Source organism: Diaphorina citri, unplaced genomic scaffold (genome assembly GCF_000475195.1).
Source record: "Diaphorina citri unplaced genomic scaffold, Diaci psyllid genome assembly version 1.1 scaffold535, whole genome shotgun sequence".
In the NCBI taxonomy this organism is placed as follows: domain Eukaryota; kingdom Metazoa; phylum Arthropoda; class Insecta; order Hemiptera; family Psyllidae; genus Diaphorina; species Diaphorina citri.
The window spans coordinates 32,038-47,515 of record NW_007377969.1 but is presented as its reverse complement, the minus strand read 5'-3'; the positions used below and the strand labels follow the sequence as shown (position 1 = coordinate 47,515).

At 38.4% G+C, this 15,478-nt stretch overlaps 3 protein-coding genes and 1 long non-coding RNA gene across 4 annotated transcripts; 1 reads left to right on the top strand and 3 right to left on the bottom strand.

Moving 5' to 3' along the window:
• Positions 1-597: 597 nt before the first annotated feature.
• On the bottom strand, positions 598-2,870 carry LOC113467721. The gene is made up of 2 exons (XM_026824068.1): positions 1,754-2,870; positions 598-1,501 (listed from the first exon to the last, which is right to left on the bottom strand). Exons 1-2 carry the CDS (start codon positions 2,738-2,740, stop codon positions 1,088-1,090), a joined length of 1,401 nt encoding a protein of 466 aa, XP_026679869.1. The 5' UTR covers positions 2,741-2,870; the 3' UTR covers positions 598-1,087.
• Positions 2,871-5,907: 3,037 nt separating this feature from the next.
• Positions 5,908-7,304, bottom strand: LOC113467722. Its single transcript, XM_026824069.1, has 2 exons — positions 6,192-7,304; positions 5,908-6,106 (listed from the first exon to the last, which is right to left on the bottom strand). Exons 1-2 carry the CDS (start codon positions 6,693-6,695, stop codon positions 5,993-5,995), a joined length of 618 nt encoding a protein of 205 aa, XP_026679870.1. The 5' UTR covers positions 6,696-7,304; the 3' UTR covers positions 5,908-5,992.
• Positions 7,305-9,533: 2,229 nt separating this feature from the next.
• On the bottom strand, positions 9,534-10,440 carry LOC103509846. The gene is made up of 2 exons (XM_026824067.1): positions 9,846-10,440; positions 9,534-9,746 (listed from the first exon to the last, which is right to left on the bottom strand). The coding sequence occupies exons 1-2, from the start codon at positions 9,987-9,989 to the stop codon at positions 9,534-9,536; spliced, it is 357 nt and encodes a 118-aa protein (XP_026679868.1). The 5' UTR covers positions 9,990-10,440.
• Positions 10,441-10,908: 468 nt separating this feature from the next.
• LOC113467723 lies at positions 10,909-11,244 on the top strand. Its single transcript, XR_003391691.1, has 2 exons — positions 10,909-10,979; positions 11,058-11,244. It is a non-coding gene; the product is annotated as an uncharacterized LOC113467723 (long non-coding RNA).
• The last annotated feature ends 4,234 nt before the right edge of the window (positions 11,245-15,478 follow it).

The following is a 15,478-nucleotide window of genomic DNA, read 5'->3' as shown; positions in this document are numbered from 1 at the left end:
CCTGTTTGCTGTAAATAAAATAAAAAAAAAATCTGCTGTGAGTATGAAGAAATATTCTGTGAGTTTTACACCATAAATATCCTGAACTTGAGCAAAGCACCTAAGAAAATGAAATAAAAATCATTATTTTAGAATATTGAATTTTTATGCTGGGCACCACCTTATTTAGGAAATAAGGAAACAAAATTGGTTAGTAAACAACTGGTCATCTGGTAGGTTGTGATCTGCTTCGAATACAGCAAACTCTTCAGGAACATCGTGATCATCTTCCTCGGGTTCATCATCCTCAGCATTCTGCTCCAGAACCTCTCGCAATAGTTCTTCCATATCGACATTTAATCTGACATACTTCTCCCTGTTCAACCTTATTACCTCCTGATTTTCACTGTACAATCCACGGCAATTCACAAAGAAAAGTTCGAGCCGCAGAGTTGGGCCGTCATTTGTAATAAGGAAACGTGCGGGGGTGTCTGACCTTTAATAAGATAGACTACTTTACCATTTCTCCTTTATTACTGCACTAGTTTGTCACCGTGATAGGAAAGTGTCAAAATAGCAATATTGTTAATATTAACCGGGGGTGGGTAAGATTTTCTATGTGGAGGATTTCAATGAGTAGATAGATTTTTCTGTAGTGGATTACTTAATCAAAGGAGTATTTATTCTAGTTTGAATTCAGATCATAAAAGTTTAAGAACACAGTTAAGAATCAAACAAAAATGACATAACTTGCAATTTAGTTACATAAAAATATATCTTGTAATCATAACCTGGTACTGGAATAAAACCTAATTAACCCAGCTTTGTTGACCCTTGAAAACATCAGAAATACCTATACCTAGGTACGAGTACTTTAAAACTTTAAATCAATACCAATGCACTTACCAATTTGGACAGCAATCTAGGGTTCCGGATTCGATTCTCGAAAGAAAATAATCATTTCTTTGCAAAGAATGGGACAACGTGCTAGTCTAATCTACACTAAAACTAATCTAATTTATCTAGTAGTTTTTACTTTCTATTAGTAGTTTTTTGTAAGCATAGGAAAAGCAACTCAGAAGAATAGGTAAGATTTTCGTCGACGCACTCACGCGCTCATTTTGAGCTTCATAAAGTTGACGAACGAGTACGCAAACTGCACCATGCCCTGATAGTACGCATTGCTGATGACCAGTACACCTCCCAGGATCTCCATATGATTCGGAGTCTGCGCCATGGTCAGTAGGACTTGCAACGCCTTGCGAATCTTCGGGGAAGATCGGCCCCAGTCGGCTCTGGCCACGGCTTGGCGCAGTTTCCCATGACAATCGTCCAGCCGCTCGGAACAGAAGCAGATCAGATAGAACCCCTGGGCTACGCCGATCAGCTCGCAGATCACCTTGAACTTGCGAGACTCGGAAAATGAGGTAGGGTTGCTAGTGACCTGATAAATACACAGGGCTGTGGTCAGGTTATACAGGAGCACCTTGGCTGTGAGGAACGGATGGTACATGTCCAGCAGCTGAAAGAGGGAGGATGGATGTCAGGTTAGAAGTAAGTCTAGCCTCGGTGGCTGAAGAGCCCAAGACTCGCCTGGTAATCAGGAGGACGTGGGTTCATAAAATGGCTCCAATACTATAGTATAGATCGATAACAGTTAATCTCCCTGGGCCAAATTCTATCAGGTAGACCTGACAGGCGGACCTCTTTGACCGTACCCGTCAGGTCTACCTGATAGTGAGTGGCCGGCCTTAGTAATATTTCTCAAACTTACCTCTCCTTGAAAGTCCATCATCATCTGATGAAACTGCAACACCTGTCTGAAATAATCCTGCTGGTATTCCTCCTCCGCCATATCTCCTTTCACTTGGATCTGTTTCCTCGGCTCATTCTGCTCACTCAGTTCTCGCACATAAATAATCTCATTGTCTTTCACAATATCCGCGGCCGGTTTCTCCTCATAGCGTCTGCTCCCTTGATTTCTCCCTTCCTCCTCAACATACACGATCTCATTGGTGATGATGTTGGTGTAGCGGATGCGTCTACCTTCCTCATCGCGATGTTCATGTCCTATCTTCTCGACATACTCGGCTAGTATAGTGTATTGCGCATTGATGACAAGGACAATCATCGGGATAGAACAGATACACACGTTAGCCATAACCGCAACCATCGTAAATTGATAGAAAGCGAATGTCAATATCGCCTCGAAGTACCAGGACTCACTCTCATCAATGAACGGCAACCAGTATCTTACCGGCACACGTCTCTCTGGATATTTATCCTGGTAAAGCTCCGCCAGGACGTCGATTTCCTCCTGGGAGACCGGTTTCTGCGTCTCAGCGACGACGGCGATCATGGTGATGGTGTTCCTAATCAAAACAACAATGAACAAAAGGCGCATACGACGGACACAAGTCGTCACCACCTTGTCATTGGCGTAACAGAAGGAGGTGTCCATGAACTTTATGAGGGCATGGATCCTGTCGTAGTTGAGAAGGTAAAACATGCAATCAAAGTAGTACACGCAGCTGGTAATGTCTTCGAAGAGCCGTTGGTAGAATTCCGGCATGTAGCGTCTGGCGACGCATGTAGTGGATATGAAATGGGATATCATGCCTGCAGCTGTAAAGATGTGGAACATCATGTGTCGTAAGGTCTTGAGCTTGTTGAGCCAGGAGTATCTGAGTTGAACTCGGTTCACAAAGCCGATGATCTCGAGAGTTTTGTACAAAAGACGGAAGCCGAAGGAAAAGCTCATTGTTGGATAAGTTTTTTGTTTATTTCAGTTTTTTCTTTTCCACTTCCAAAAAGTTAAGATCTGTGAGGATGATTTTTACTTTCCTTATCCTATAGGAAGGAAAGTAATGTAATCGGGTCAAATTTTCAATGGTCAGTTTTTAGTGAAAAACCGCCAAAAAACGGTCAAAATACCGCCGACCGTAGCACCTATCTCCGACCGTAGCACCCTGCTACATCCTTGTCACATTTGTGAACTACATACCAAATTTCAAGTCTCTAGCTCTTACCGTTCTCGAGATATTTTGTTTACAGACAGACACACACAAGGACACGGACACACACACACACACACACACACACGGACCAATGGCTGAAACTTTGGATTTAGGCTCTAGGGACCTCAAAACGTGTTTTGGCACTGAAAACTGTGAAAATTTGACCCGATTACATTACTTTCCTTCCTATAGGATAAGGAAAGTAAAAAAAAAAATCCTTTTTTTCCACTTTCTTTAATAGAATGAATGTCCTGTCTATATTTTGTTGAGATGTACCCCCATTCATAGAATACATACCTACAAAAGAATGTATTCCGTGCTAATAATTATGTATTGGTACTTTCATTATGTACATATACAACTATGTAATATTATAGGTATTGGTATATGTACTAAATAGTATACTATTAAAATGTATGAATGACATCATTGAATATAGTTTATCGTATAGGTAGCAATTCTAACATCGTATTTAAATACTGATACATATGTACCTAATATATGGTGTCTGTAAAAGCAGTAGTACTATGTACGTACATGTACTAGTGATAGTAGTACAGTCTGTCCCATGTAGGTTGAGAATTTGGTTATCATCGTCCTGATTCCTGTCTGGTTATAGGTAGGTAAGTTCCTGCAACGAAACCGAAATTAGTACTTCGGAAATGGTAAGCGCACAAACGTCAATTTGAAGGGAAAGTATTAAAATGTATGAATGACATCATTGAATATAGTTTATCGTATAGGTAGCAATTCTAACAACGTATTTAAATACTGATACATATGTACCTAATATATGGTGTCTGTAAAAGCAGTAGTACTATGTACTAGTGATAGTAGTACAGTCTGTCCCATGTAGGTTGAGAATTTGGTTATCATCGTCCTGATTCCTATCTGGTTATAGGTAGGTAAGTTCCTGCAACGAAACCGAAATTAGTACTTCGGAAATGGTAAGCGCACAAACGTCAATTTGAAGGTAAACCCAGCATAACCGAAGCGCTATCGAATGGTAGGCACATATATTACAGCCAAAACCCTAATAATAAATTACTTATTGAAATATCTCGAGAACCGTATGAGCACAAGCGATGATTTTTTCGGCACAAACGTAGCACAAATGATTGAGCCGACTGGGCTGTTCTAAAAACATACCAATTTTGGGATGAAATGCGGCTGGCTTAACACACCTTATGACTTATTTGTCTCGAAAATTCTCACTCTAACTGACACAGACTATAGTTGACTACTTTGGTGACTATCACCTGATTCCTGCTTGTAATATATTCTGTAACGGATAGGCCGGGGCTCACGAGGCCTAGAGCGAACAAAGTTCATGTTGGCCCGTCCAGTGTTTGTTTATACATTTTGCTACAATTTCGAAACACGAGTCACACTTACGAGTAAGTAACACTATTTAAAAGTCATCATCAAGAAACAATAAAGAGACCAGAACTCTCAAACGATTTGTGCGATTTTGATGAAATTCGACAACCAGCCATTGTTCCGTGTGTCTGTCTGTCTGTCTTTAAACAAAATATCTCGAGAACGGTAAGAGCTAGAGACTTGAAATTTGGTATTTGGATGTCAAATGTGACAAGGATGCGACACGAAACTTTTGGTTAAGATCGGTGCAACGTTTGGCGGCATTTTGACCGCTTTTTGGCGGTTTTCGGTGTAATTTAACAATATCTCGAGAACGGTATGAGCTAGAGACTTGAAATTTGGATGTAGTTCACAAATGTGACAAGGATGCAACTCAAAACGTTTGGTTGAGATAGTTCCTGCGATTGGCGGTATTTTGACCGCTTTTTGGCGGTTTTCAGCTATACCAATTTAACCGTTAGAGATATTGTAAAAGTTAGGGTATAAGAACAAGAACACCCAAAATAAGCATCATTCAATAGGATAAGGAAATTCGTGTAACGGCACAAACGTAGCACAAATGATTGAGCCGACTGGGCTGTTCTAAAAACATACCAATGGCATGAAACGGCTGGCTTAACACACCTTATGACTTATTTGTCTCGAAAATTCTAACTCTAACTGACACAGACTATAGTTGACTACTTTGGTGACTATCACCTGATTCCTGCTTGTAATATATTCTGTAACGGATACCCAGGTGGCACAAACGTAGCACAAATGATTGAGCCGACTGGGCTGTTCTAGAAACATACCAATTTTGGCATGAAACGGCTGGCTTAACACACCTTACAACTTATTTGTCTCAAAAATTCTCACTCTAACTGACACAGACTATAGTTGACTACTTTGGTGACTATCACCTGATTCCTGCTTGTAATATATTCTGTAACGGATACCCAGGTAGCTGGTCCCCCCATATGGTGATGCTAGGGACTTCACAATGCGTCCTCTTGAAGAGTTGGGTGGAAGAGCTCCTGTAGAAAAATCCTGCACTTTTTAGCTAAGTCCCCTGTAGGGATGAAATATTGATTTTTCAGCGAAGTCACAAATTTGGGTCGGGGTTGTATTTTTTTGGGTCTTTTGAGTCACTAGGAACTTAGGAAGCTAGGTATTCGCTATTACCCTCTTCCTACCCAGAGTGCATCTGAATGCACACAAATCCTGCACTTTTTAGCTAAGTCCCCTGTAGGGATGAACTATTGATTTCTCGGCGAAGTCACAAATTAGGGTCGGGGTTGTGTTTTTTGGGTCTTTTGAGTCACTAGGAACTTAGGAAGCTAGGTATTCGCTATTACCCTCTTCCTACCCAGAGTGCATCTGAATGCACAAATCTTTTGTAATGCTAACTGCCCGGACGTTTTTTGAGTCTTGTAGTGATAACTGACCAATGTGCATTTAAATGCACAAAATGTAATGCCAGAAAGCAATTTGCATTTGAGCTGAAACATAATGGTAGTTTACATTTGATGCATTGCACTTTTGTTCTTTTTGTGCAACCCTCATTTCTACACCTTTCAGAACTCCTTACTTCAAGGTAAACTGGTAAGTGTTTAGCATTTTTCTTCCTTGTGAGCTTAGATGGTAGGGGTTTGACTCGACGTCTCCTGCCGGGTACACGCTGATGTACCTACTTCTTCTTCATCCGTACTACTGTCATCACTGGATTCACTATCTTCTGCAATCAGCTGGTCAGCCAGAGTTAATTTAAATTCAAGCTTCTTCTTCATCCGTACTACTGTCATCACTGGATTCACTATCTTCTGCAATCAGCTGGTCAGCCAGAGTTAATTTAAATTCAAGCAGACATTTAAGATCCCTTCTTGATAAATTTGTGTTATTTTGTCTGTATAGAAGCCAGGCATTGCATGCTCCCAAGTCAAGAAAATGCATTATAGCACGGTATGTCCATTTGTAGGTTTTTGAATCCATCCTGTAGAGTACCAGGAACCTGTCGATTAAGTCAACCCCTTCCATTTCAGCATTGTATTTTTTGACAATGTTAGGACATTGGACATCAATGAACTGGCGGTCTTTCTTTGACCATCTCCGACTACTAGTTATAGGATTCTTTGGTGTAATGGAAGATATTGAATTCACTGGTTTGTTATCATTCCATTGTACTATACATACATTTTTGTCCTGTCTAACTTTCTGGGTTGCAAAACCTCTGTCCTTTTTTCCCATTTCTCTTTTATCAAGTAACATACTTGATTTTGGGATGTTATTAATTGCTAGAGTTCCCGTGCCATAGATTTTTTTCATTAGTAGTAGATTCATTAGCTTTTCACTGGTAAAGTAGCGATCAAAGAAAACTGATGACCTAGGTGGTACAGTCTCACATAATTTTACAACTGACTCCGCCAAGGACAAGTTTCCAAATTCAGTAGTAATGGTGCTTCTTTTTCCTTGGTATAGAAAAAAATCAAACACCAAACCATCCTTATTTGCCAGGACAAATATTTTAAATCCTACGGGATTTCGTTTTCCCCTCACAAATTGTTTGAAATTGCATCGGCCTTGAAAGGGTACTGGAGAAGCCCGGGGTGTCTTACCTTTAACTTTTACTTTTGGTAGGTAGAAGAGAACACTTCAGATTCAGTTAGAAAATTCCGACCGGTAGGTATGATTTTTGGTTGAGCGTTGATGTTGATGTTGGTTGATAAAACGAAGAAACGAACAATGGCGAAGCACTCAGATTTTTCGAACCAGCCGGCGTCTTGTTTATATTTGTTTGAAATCAGCTGACTCGCGCGATTGAAGCGACACCCGTGGGCAGGATGTGATATAGGACAAGGAGGGAATTCAAATTTTAAGGGCGCGTTCACAAACAGGTACTACCTGTTCATCTATACAAAGCTCATTAGGACGTAGTAGTTTCAGACATCCACTCCGCACCACTGTCCATAAGAGGCCTTACTTTCCATGCTAACATCTGACCTCTTTTAAAAAAAGGGGGGTTCAGCAATCAGAAAATATTTAATAACTGTTTTTGATTAAGGGCAATAAATTTAGGACATATTAAAAAAAAAAAAAAAAGAAAAAATGGCACTTTTGAAGTCATGTTTGAAAATTAAATGGTCACTTTGAGGGGTCAATCTCTAAAATTTTGGGAATTTTGTTTTAGCAGGCCCCCTTCTTGCTTACTGCTGTTGAATTGAAAATTTTCATTTCGCCAAACGATGTAAACGGATGTCAAATGTAATGAATATTGGTCAGTCAGCGAATTTTCTTACTCCTTTTTGCCAGTCAGTTGAGTTTTATGATCCCGAAAGTGGTTTTTCCTGTACTACTGGAAAATGGTACTTTTCCGAATTTTTTTTCGCCAAGCAATGTAAGCGGTTGTCAAATGTAATGCATATTGGTCCGTCAACTAATTTTCGCACTCCTTATAGCCAGGAACGTACTTGACCGTCTGCCTCAATCTACTATCTAGGAGGAAGTGAGCCAAATCAATATTGGTGTAATAATTATCGACCACTAGAGTCCTTCCTTCTCCAGTGTAATCGGCCATCGGGAATTTAGCTAATAATATAGGTACTTTGTGTGTAAACTACCGGTTAAGATTTAAACGTCCTTTAAATATGTAGATTTGTTGCTCCGACCTGGTCTTGTTGCTTAGAGTGCCAGTAAATAAAAACGTGTTGCTCCTGAATGCAGGTTCATAGCTTAATGCAATTTATGCAAAATAGATTTTGAAATTTTGGCTCCTAAAATCTAGGATTACTAACATTCAGTTTTATCTCTGCCTTTTCATAATCTAATAAAATTACCTTTCTTTCTACCTAATTCTGATTTAAATTTTACTTCTTTTCTGAGTTTTCCGTTTTCCTACATTTTAAAATCAAACCCAATCTAAGAAAATTACCTTTCTTTCTACCTAATTCTGATTTAAATTTTACTTCTTTTCTGAGTTTTCCGTTTTCCTACATTTTAAAATCCAACCCAATAAGTACCTACCTGTCTAACAAATTTTATCACGTTTTCAAAGACCCGTTATTTTCGTAAATTTTTATACTAACTCCCACAGTATTTTCTTTGAGGAAATTCCATTAATTAGGTTGTACCTACCTGTACCTACATTCTTTTTCTTCCCCTAATAACGTTTACCTACTTGGGCGTGAAAGCTCATTTCTGAAAATGGGTCGTTTTATCGTAGGACTCTCTTGAAAAACTTTTTTTTTTTTAATGGCTTTTAAAATCAAAGTTCCTACAGGTCCCTAGGTTGTCAAAGTTCCTACACGTAACCTAATGTCCGTTCTTTTTCATATAAAAAAAATAATCTAATAAAAAAAAAAAATATATCAATTAAATCTCGTTTATTTTACAGTTTTCAAGTGATAAACACATTTATCCCAAGTGCTAATAAATTATTGAATTCAGTGCTTTCTCCCTTTTGGACTGTGAACATTTGGCTGGAGGATCTTCAAATTGCAAGGTAAGATTTTTTATGTTTTTGTAATTTTGTCCTTTAGAGGTGAGAGAAAGAGATACTATGTACCTAATTGTATTTTTTATTTAGCATCAAGAAAATCTTACTTTAGAACTGTCCAAATGGGTATTTTAAAGAAAATACCTATTTGGACAACATTAAGCAGGAAAGAACCATCCTTGAAGAAATTCCCCTTCGTGTCCATTCATTGAGAGAGATTAAAGATGTTTGACAGAGGGAACTGTAACTCTAAGGTCTTATCGTCCCGAAATCGAAGAGAGGAGGAAGACAGGATAGGAGAAAGCCAGCCGTTCCGAGAACGAATATTATCCCATCAGAATAAAATCCGCCCCGGGCGGGGAAGACAGGATAGGAAACCCGCGGCCTAGCGCTTACAAGGCAGACGAACTACCAACTAAGCTAACTAGGCTGGCAAGGAAGATTTTAATTTGAACCCTTGTGATGAGGCTTTAAATTGGATTGAGCCCCTTGGTCAGAGGTAAGGAGGTGTTTTAGTTATTCACAGCTAAGGAGGTTTCAGTGGTTTACAGCTGATGAGGTTTCTGGTTTGTATAAGGAGGTTTCAGTGGTTTACAGCTGATGAGGTTTCTGGTTTGTATAAGGAGGTTTCAGTGGTTCACAGCTGATGAGGTTTCTGGCATAAGGAGGTGTTTCCAGTACTGTGGCTACCTTGAGATTTGAATACTGAACGGCTCAAGGCTATCTCGGCCTGAAATCCTCAGCGATAATTCTGTGAACAGTCCATGCGGAGAAAAGATGACGTCTAGCAGGATTAATTTGTGATATTTTTTGCCCCCGGGGTTGATCCGCAATTCCAGGGAGCAACACTTCTCAAGAGTTGTCACGAATTCTTTGAAGAGGACCTCCACTGTGCCCACCTTCTTGACCTTTGCCCCTGGGTTGATCCGCAATTCCAGGGAGCAACACTTCTCAAGAGTTGTCACGAATTCTTTGAAGAGGACCTCCACTGTGCCCACCTTCTTGAGGAAGGTCGCTCTGCTGCTCTCAGATCCCACATTTTTTGAAACGTCAAAAATCCTCTGGATTGAAGAAAACAGTTGCTGCTTCTTGGCGGTCAGTACCTTCAATTGTACTTCTTCCAGGTCTATTTCCTCTTCCATGATGATGGTTGCAAGTTTGCATGCAATCTCCTATCCAATCCAGTAGCTGGAATGATCCAAGCTCGAAGTGACCAAAATGAAATGTAGTGATTGTTTCTTTCACTCCTGTGATAATCCAAATCCAAAAGCCAATAAAACAACGATAAAGTGGACTGTAATTTTAAAGTGAAGAATTGAAAAGAAAAAGTCAAATGTCGAAATCCAGTATGCAAAAATTTCCAAGATCCAAGATCTAACCAACAAATTTATTTTAGAAAAAATCACATTTTTATGTTTACATGTTTATCAGCTGATTTCCTAAAATAGGCCGGGGCTCACGAGGCCTAGAGCGAACAAAGTTCAAGTTGGCCCGTCCAGTGTTTGTTTATACATTTTGCTACAATTTCGAAACACGAGTCACACTTACGAGTAACACTATTTAAAAGTCATCATCAAGAAACAATAAAGAGACCAGAACTCTCAAACGATTTGTGCGATTTTGATGAAATTCGACAATTTGTGATATGTGAAAGAAAAACTTCTAGATTCGTATAAAGTTAACCCAAACTTCTAGATTCGTTTAAGGTTAACCCAACTTTTAAGGCTGTTTGCCCGTACAGATGAAGATGAAGTTCGTTCTTGGAACGTCTGGCTTTCTGTCCTGACTTCACTATTCGATTTCGGGACGATACGATGACACCTCTTACGAGTAGGTAACACTATTTAAAAGTCATCATCAAGAAAAAATAAGAGACCAGAACTCTCAAACGATTTGTGCGATTTTGATGAAATTCGACAAACTTGTTCAAAACAAAATGAAGGAAATTTGTTCATCAGATTTTAAGAATTTGACCACAAATACTTAGGAATGTTGTAGACTACTACTGTAGACTATTCCACGAAAGTATTGTAAACAAAAGTATCGTACCTTATGACATAAGGTACGATAAGGCTTATGTTATGTTAATTATTATCACTTTTACCCTTGTAACCTTAATTTTTTTTTTTAAGGTTTTATTGATGAACCTTAATTATTCCATACTTTTGTGTAACAGCCTTTTTGCATCCAAATTATTTATTTATTTAAAGGTTTTATTGATGAACCTTAATTATTCCATACTTTTGTGTAACAGCCTTTTTGCATCCAAATTATTTATTTATTTAAAGCAAAAATGCTACTTTTATAATGATTAATGATTGTGATTTGACGTTATAGGTATTTACATGTGTTTTTTGTACGTTTAAAAAATAAATTGTATAAGGAGTTTTCGGTCTATTCGAGCAGTATAAATTATTGTTGTTATTAGTACTAGGTATTTTTTTTTTTTTTTTTTTTTTTTTTTTGGGGGTTTTTAAAGGGGTTTTAACCCTTTTTTTTTGGGTTTTTTTTTTTTTTTTTTTTTTGTGAGGATTGATAGAGGGACTTTAACCCTTTTTTTTAGGTTCTTCGTCCCGGAGATCGAAGAGAGAAGAAAGACAGGAAAGAGGAAAAGCCAGCCGATCCAGGAACGAATGTTTCCCCATCGGGGAAAAATCCACCCTGGGCGGGAATCGAACCCGCGGCACCGGGTCGCCGCGACGTAAGAACAGGTACGAGCCATGCTCTAACGACCGAGCTATCGGTGCTGGCTTATTATTTCTATTTTAACAGCATCACGTTATTATTTTTTTACGCAGACTCACTTGAACCCCCTTTTTTTGAGCAAAAAGTAAAATATTCTTGCTCTCAAGTCAGACTGAAACAAATTTTGGTCAATCATAATTATCATGTTTGGAATTGATGCTTGAGAGCCAGAGTGTTCATAAATCTGGCCCTGAGTTCATAAATCTGGCCCTGAGTGAGCTCTTCCACCCAACCGATAAATTTTCAAATGTGAATTTGACATCTCCACTAGAAAGAAAATGTTTGTATTGTTTGTAATTTGACATCTCCACTAGAAAGAAAATGTTTGTATTGTTTGTAATTTGACATCTCCACTAATAATTTACTTTGTGGAATGTAAATTTTACATCTGCCAGCCTTGGAGTTAGCTTTTAGCCTAGCACGTCTCCCTTTTAAGCGGTAGGTCGTGGATTGGATTCTCGCCTGGGGCGTATTTTATCCTTAAGGTTCGTTCTCGGAACGGCTGGCTTTCTCCCATCATGTCTTCCTTATTTCTAATCTCTTCTCTTCGCTCTTCTCAGTAGTTTCCTTAGAAAAGTGTTCTTAAGACCTTAACATTCTTGAAAGTGTCTTAGCACAATGTCCTCTATCAAAGCTCTTAAAAATTACATTACTTTCCTTCCTATAGGATAAGGAATAGTAAAGTACATAGGATAAGGGACGATTGTGGTTCCCATCGGGGAAAAATCCGCCCTGGGCGGGAATCGAACCCGCGGCACCGAGTCGCCGCGACGTAAGAACAAGTACGAGCCATGCTCTAACGGCCGAGCTATCGGTGCTGGCTTATTATTTCTATTTTAACAGCATCACGTTATTATTTTTTTACACAGACTCACTTGAACCCCATTTTATGAGCAAAAAGTAAAATTCTTGCCCTCAAGTCAGACTGAAACAAGTTTTGGCCAATCATAATTACCTATCATGTTTGGAATTGATGCTTGAGAGCCAGAGTGTTTTGTTCATAAATCTGGCCCTGAATGAGCTCTTCCACCTAATCGATAAATTTTCAAATGTGAATTTGACATCTCCACTAGAAAGAAAATGTTTGTATTGTTTGTAATTTGACATCTCCACTAGAAAGAAAAGAATGTTTTGTTCATAAATCTGGCCCTGAGTGAGCTCTTCCACCTAACCGATAAATTTTCAAATGTGAATTTAAAATCTCCACTAGAAAGAAAATGTTCGTATTGTTTGTAATTTGACATCTCCACTAGAAAGAAAATGTTTGTATTGTTTGTAATTTGACATCTCCACTAATAATTTACTTTGTGGAATGTAAATTTTACATCTGCCAGCCTTGGAGTTAGCTTTTAGCCTAGCACGTCTCCCTTTTAAGCGGTAGGTCGTGGATTGGATTCTCGCCTGGGGCGTATTTTATCCTTAAGGTTCGTTCTCGGAACGGCTGGCTTTCTCCCATCATGTCTTCCTTATTTCTAATCTCTTCTCTTCGCTCTTCTCAGTAGTTTCCTTAGAAAAGTGTTCTTAAGACCTTAACATTCTTGAAAGTGTCTTAGCACAATGTCCTCTATCAAAGCTCTTAAAAATTACATTACTTTCCTTCCTATAGGATAAGGAATAGTAAAGTACATAGGATAAGGGAAGTAAAAAGAACTTGACAAATTCAGCATTCCAGCAATAGGACAGTCAAAAAACAAGGAGTTTACGTAATTTAATAAAGTTCAATAAAAAAAAAAATCCACTTCTGTCTTATTTCGTGCGTATTCGTAGGTACCCAGTCTCGTTCTGTGAGTAGCAAGTACCTTGATGTTGAGAATACAGAATACAATACATTTCCATTCTAATATTAGCCAAACTTCCCATTCTAGATTTACCTGCAAGAACTTGACAAATTCAGCATTCCAGCAATAGGACAGTCAAAAAACAAGGAGTTTACGTAATTTAATAAAGTTCAATTAAAAAAAAAAAAAAAATCCACTTCTGTCTTATTTCGTCCGTATTCGTAGGTACCCAGTCTCGTTCTGTGAGTAGCAAGTACCTTGATGTTAACTTGTTGAGAATACAGAATACAATACATTTCCATTCTAATATTAGCCAAACTTCCCATTCTAGATTTACCTGAGAGGTTTCAGATTCTGCTGATATTGGTGCTGGGTTCCTCTTGGTTTTCAGTTATCAACTGAACTTCGCGGAGAGTGGTTCAGTGGATTCGGCGTGAAAGTTGTCCACTATAAGTTCTATTAAAACATTTCCGAGTGTTTCGTAATCGAGTCGAACGTTTTATTTGGTTTAACTTTTGCTAATTTTCGGTCTATAGGTAATTCCTTTTCTACTACATAATACTAATATTTTTTTAGTAATTGAATGTTAGTAAATCCCCCAGTGCCAAAATCGATCATTCTCAGGAAGAGTGAAAAATTCGCTTCATGTCAGCGTGATGTAAAATCTTTTGACCGCCCATTTCAAGAAGTAAAAGCCATTGTGTATTTAAAAATAGAAAAAATGGCGACCTCAGTTGAAAGTTGTCCACTATAAGTTCAATTAAAACATTTCCGAGTGTTTCGTAATCGAGTCGAACGTTTTATTTGGTTTAACTTTTGCCAATTTTCGGTCTATAGGTAATTCCTTTTCTACTAATATTTTTTAGTAATTGAATGTCGGTAAATCCCCCAGTGCCAAAATCGATCATTCTCAGGAAGAGTGAAAAATTCGCTTCATGTCAGCGTGATGTAAAATCTTTTGACCGCCCACCTTATGACATAAGGTACGATAAGGCTTATGTTATTGTTACGGTAACTCTAGGGAGGGCAAAGGACTGTAAAGGCTGCCCTTATTTGGGGGACTTTTCTTTGGAGCCACTGAGGTAAAACTTGGTTAGTGAAATAGATACTGGGGTCTTACTTGGTTGGTGGTCGGATTATTACTAAAGTTGGTTCGGCGTGCTCCGTCGATTCTCGTTTGTAGCGGGCAATAGGAGGGAGGTATAGGGTGAGGAAAAAGGAGGTGTACGCAACAGTAATGTTAATTATTATCACTTTTACCCTTGTAACCTTAATTATTCCATACTTTTGTGTAACAGCCTTTTTGCATCCAAATTATTTATTTATTTAAAGCAAAAATGTTACTTTTTATAATGATTAATGATTGTGATTTGACGTTATATTTACATGTGTTTTTTGTACGATTAAAAAACAAATTGTATAAGGACTTTTCGGTCTTATTCGAACAGTATAAACTATTGTTGTTATTAGTACTATTGTTATTATTTTTTTTTTTATTTTATTATTATTTTTTTTTATTTTATTATTATTTTTTTTGTGAGGATCGATAGAGGGACTTTAACTCATTTTTTTTTTTTTTCTTTAGGTCCTTCGTCCCGGAGGGCGAAGGCTAACGCGTTTCAAAACACCACCCTACAAACAGTTGTAGTTGTTGTTAGGTATAGTTGTAGTTATGATTGTAGTTGTAGTATACACTATAGGCTCTGTACTCTAACAGTCGGTAACGCAGGGGTCAAACTCGGTTAAACGCTTGTGGTTAAAACAAAACTTGCACAACTAAAACAATTATTGTATAATGGCGTAATCTTTCCAGCAAAAAAAATATAATTTCTTACCTCCACTAAAGTTTGATTGACATTTCCTCTTTTTTTTAACTTAAAAAAAAGAGGTTTGATGCAACTGTAACAAAGGATATCTGATCAACCCGAAATTGAAAAAAAAAGTATGACAGGACAGGAGAAATATGTATAGCCGTTCCGAGAACGAACCTTATCTAGGAGAACATCCTCCCCGGCGCGGGAATCGAACCCGCAACCTAGCGCTTACAAAGCGGGCGCTCTGCTACTAGGGATGCAATCCCGCGAGATTTGGCCGCATTACCCGCGGAA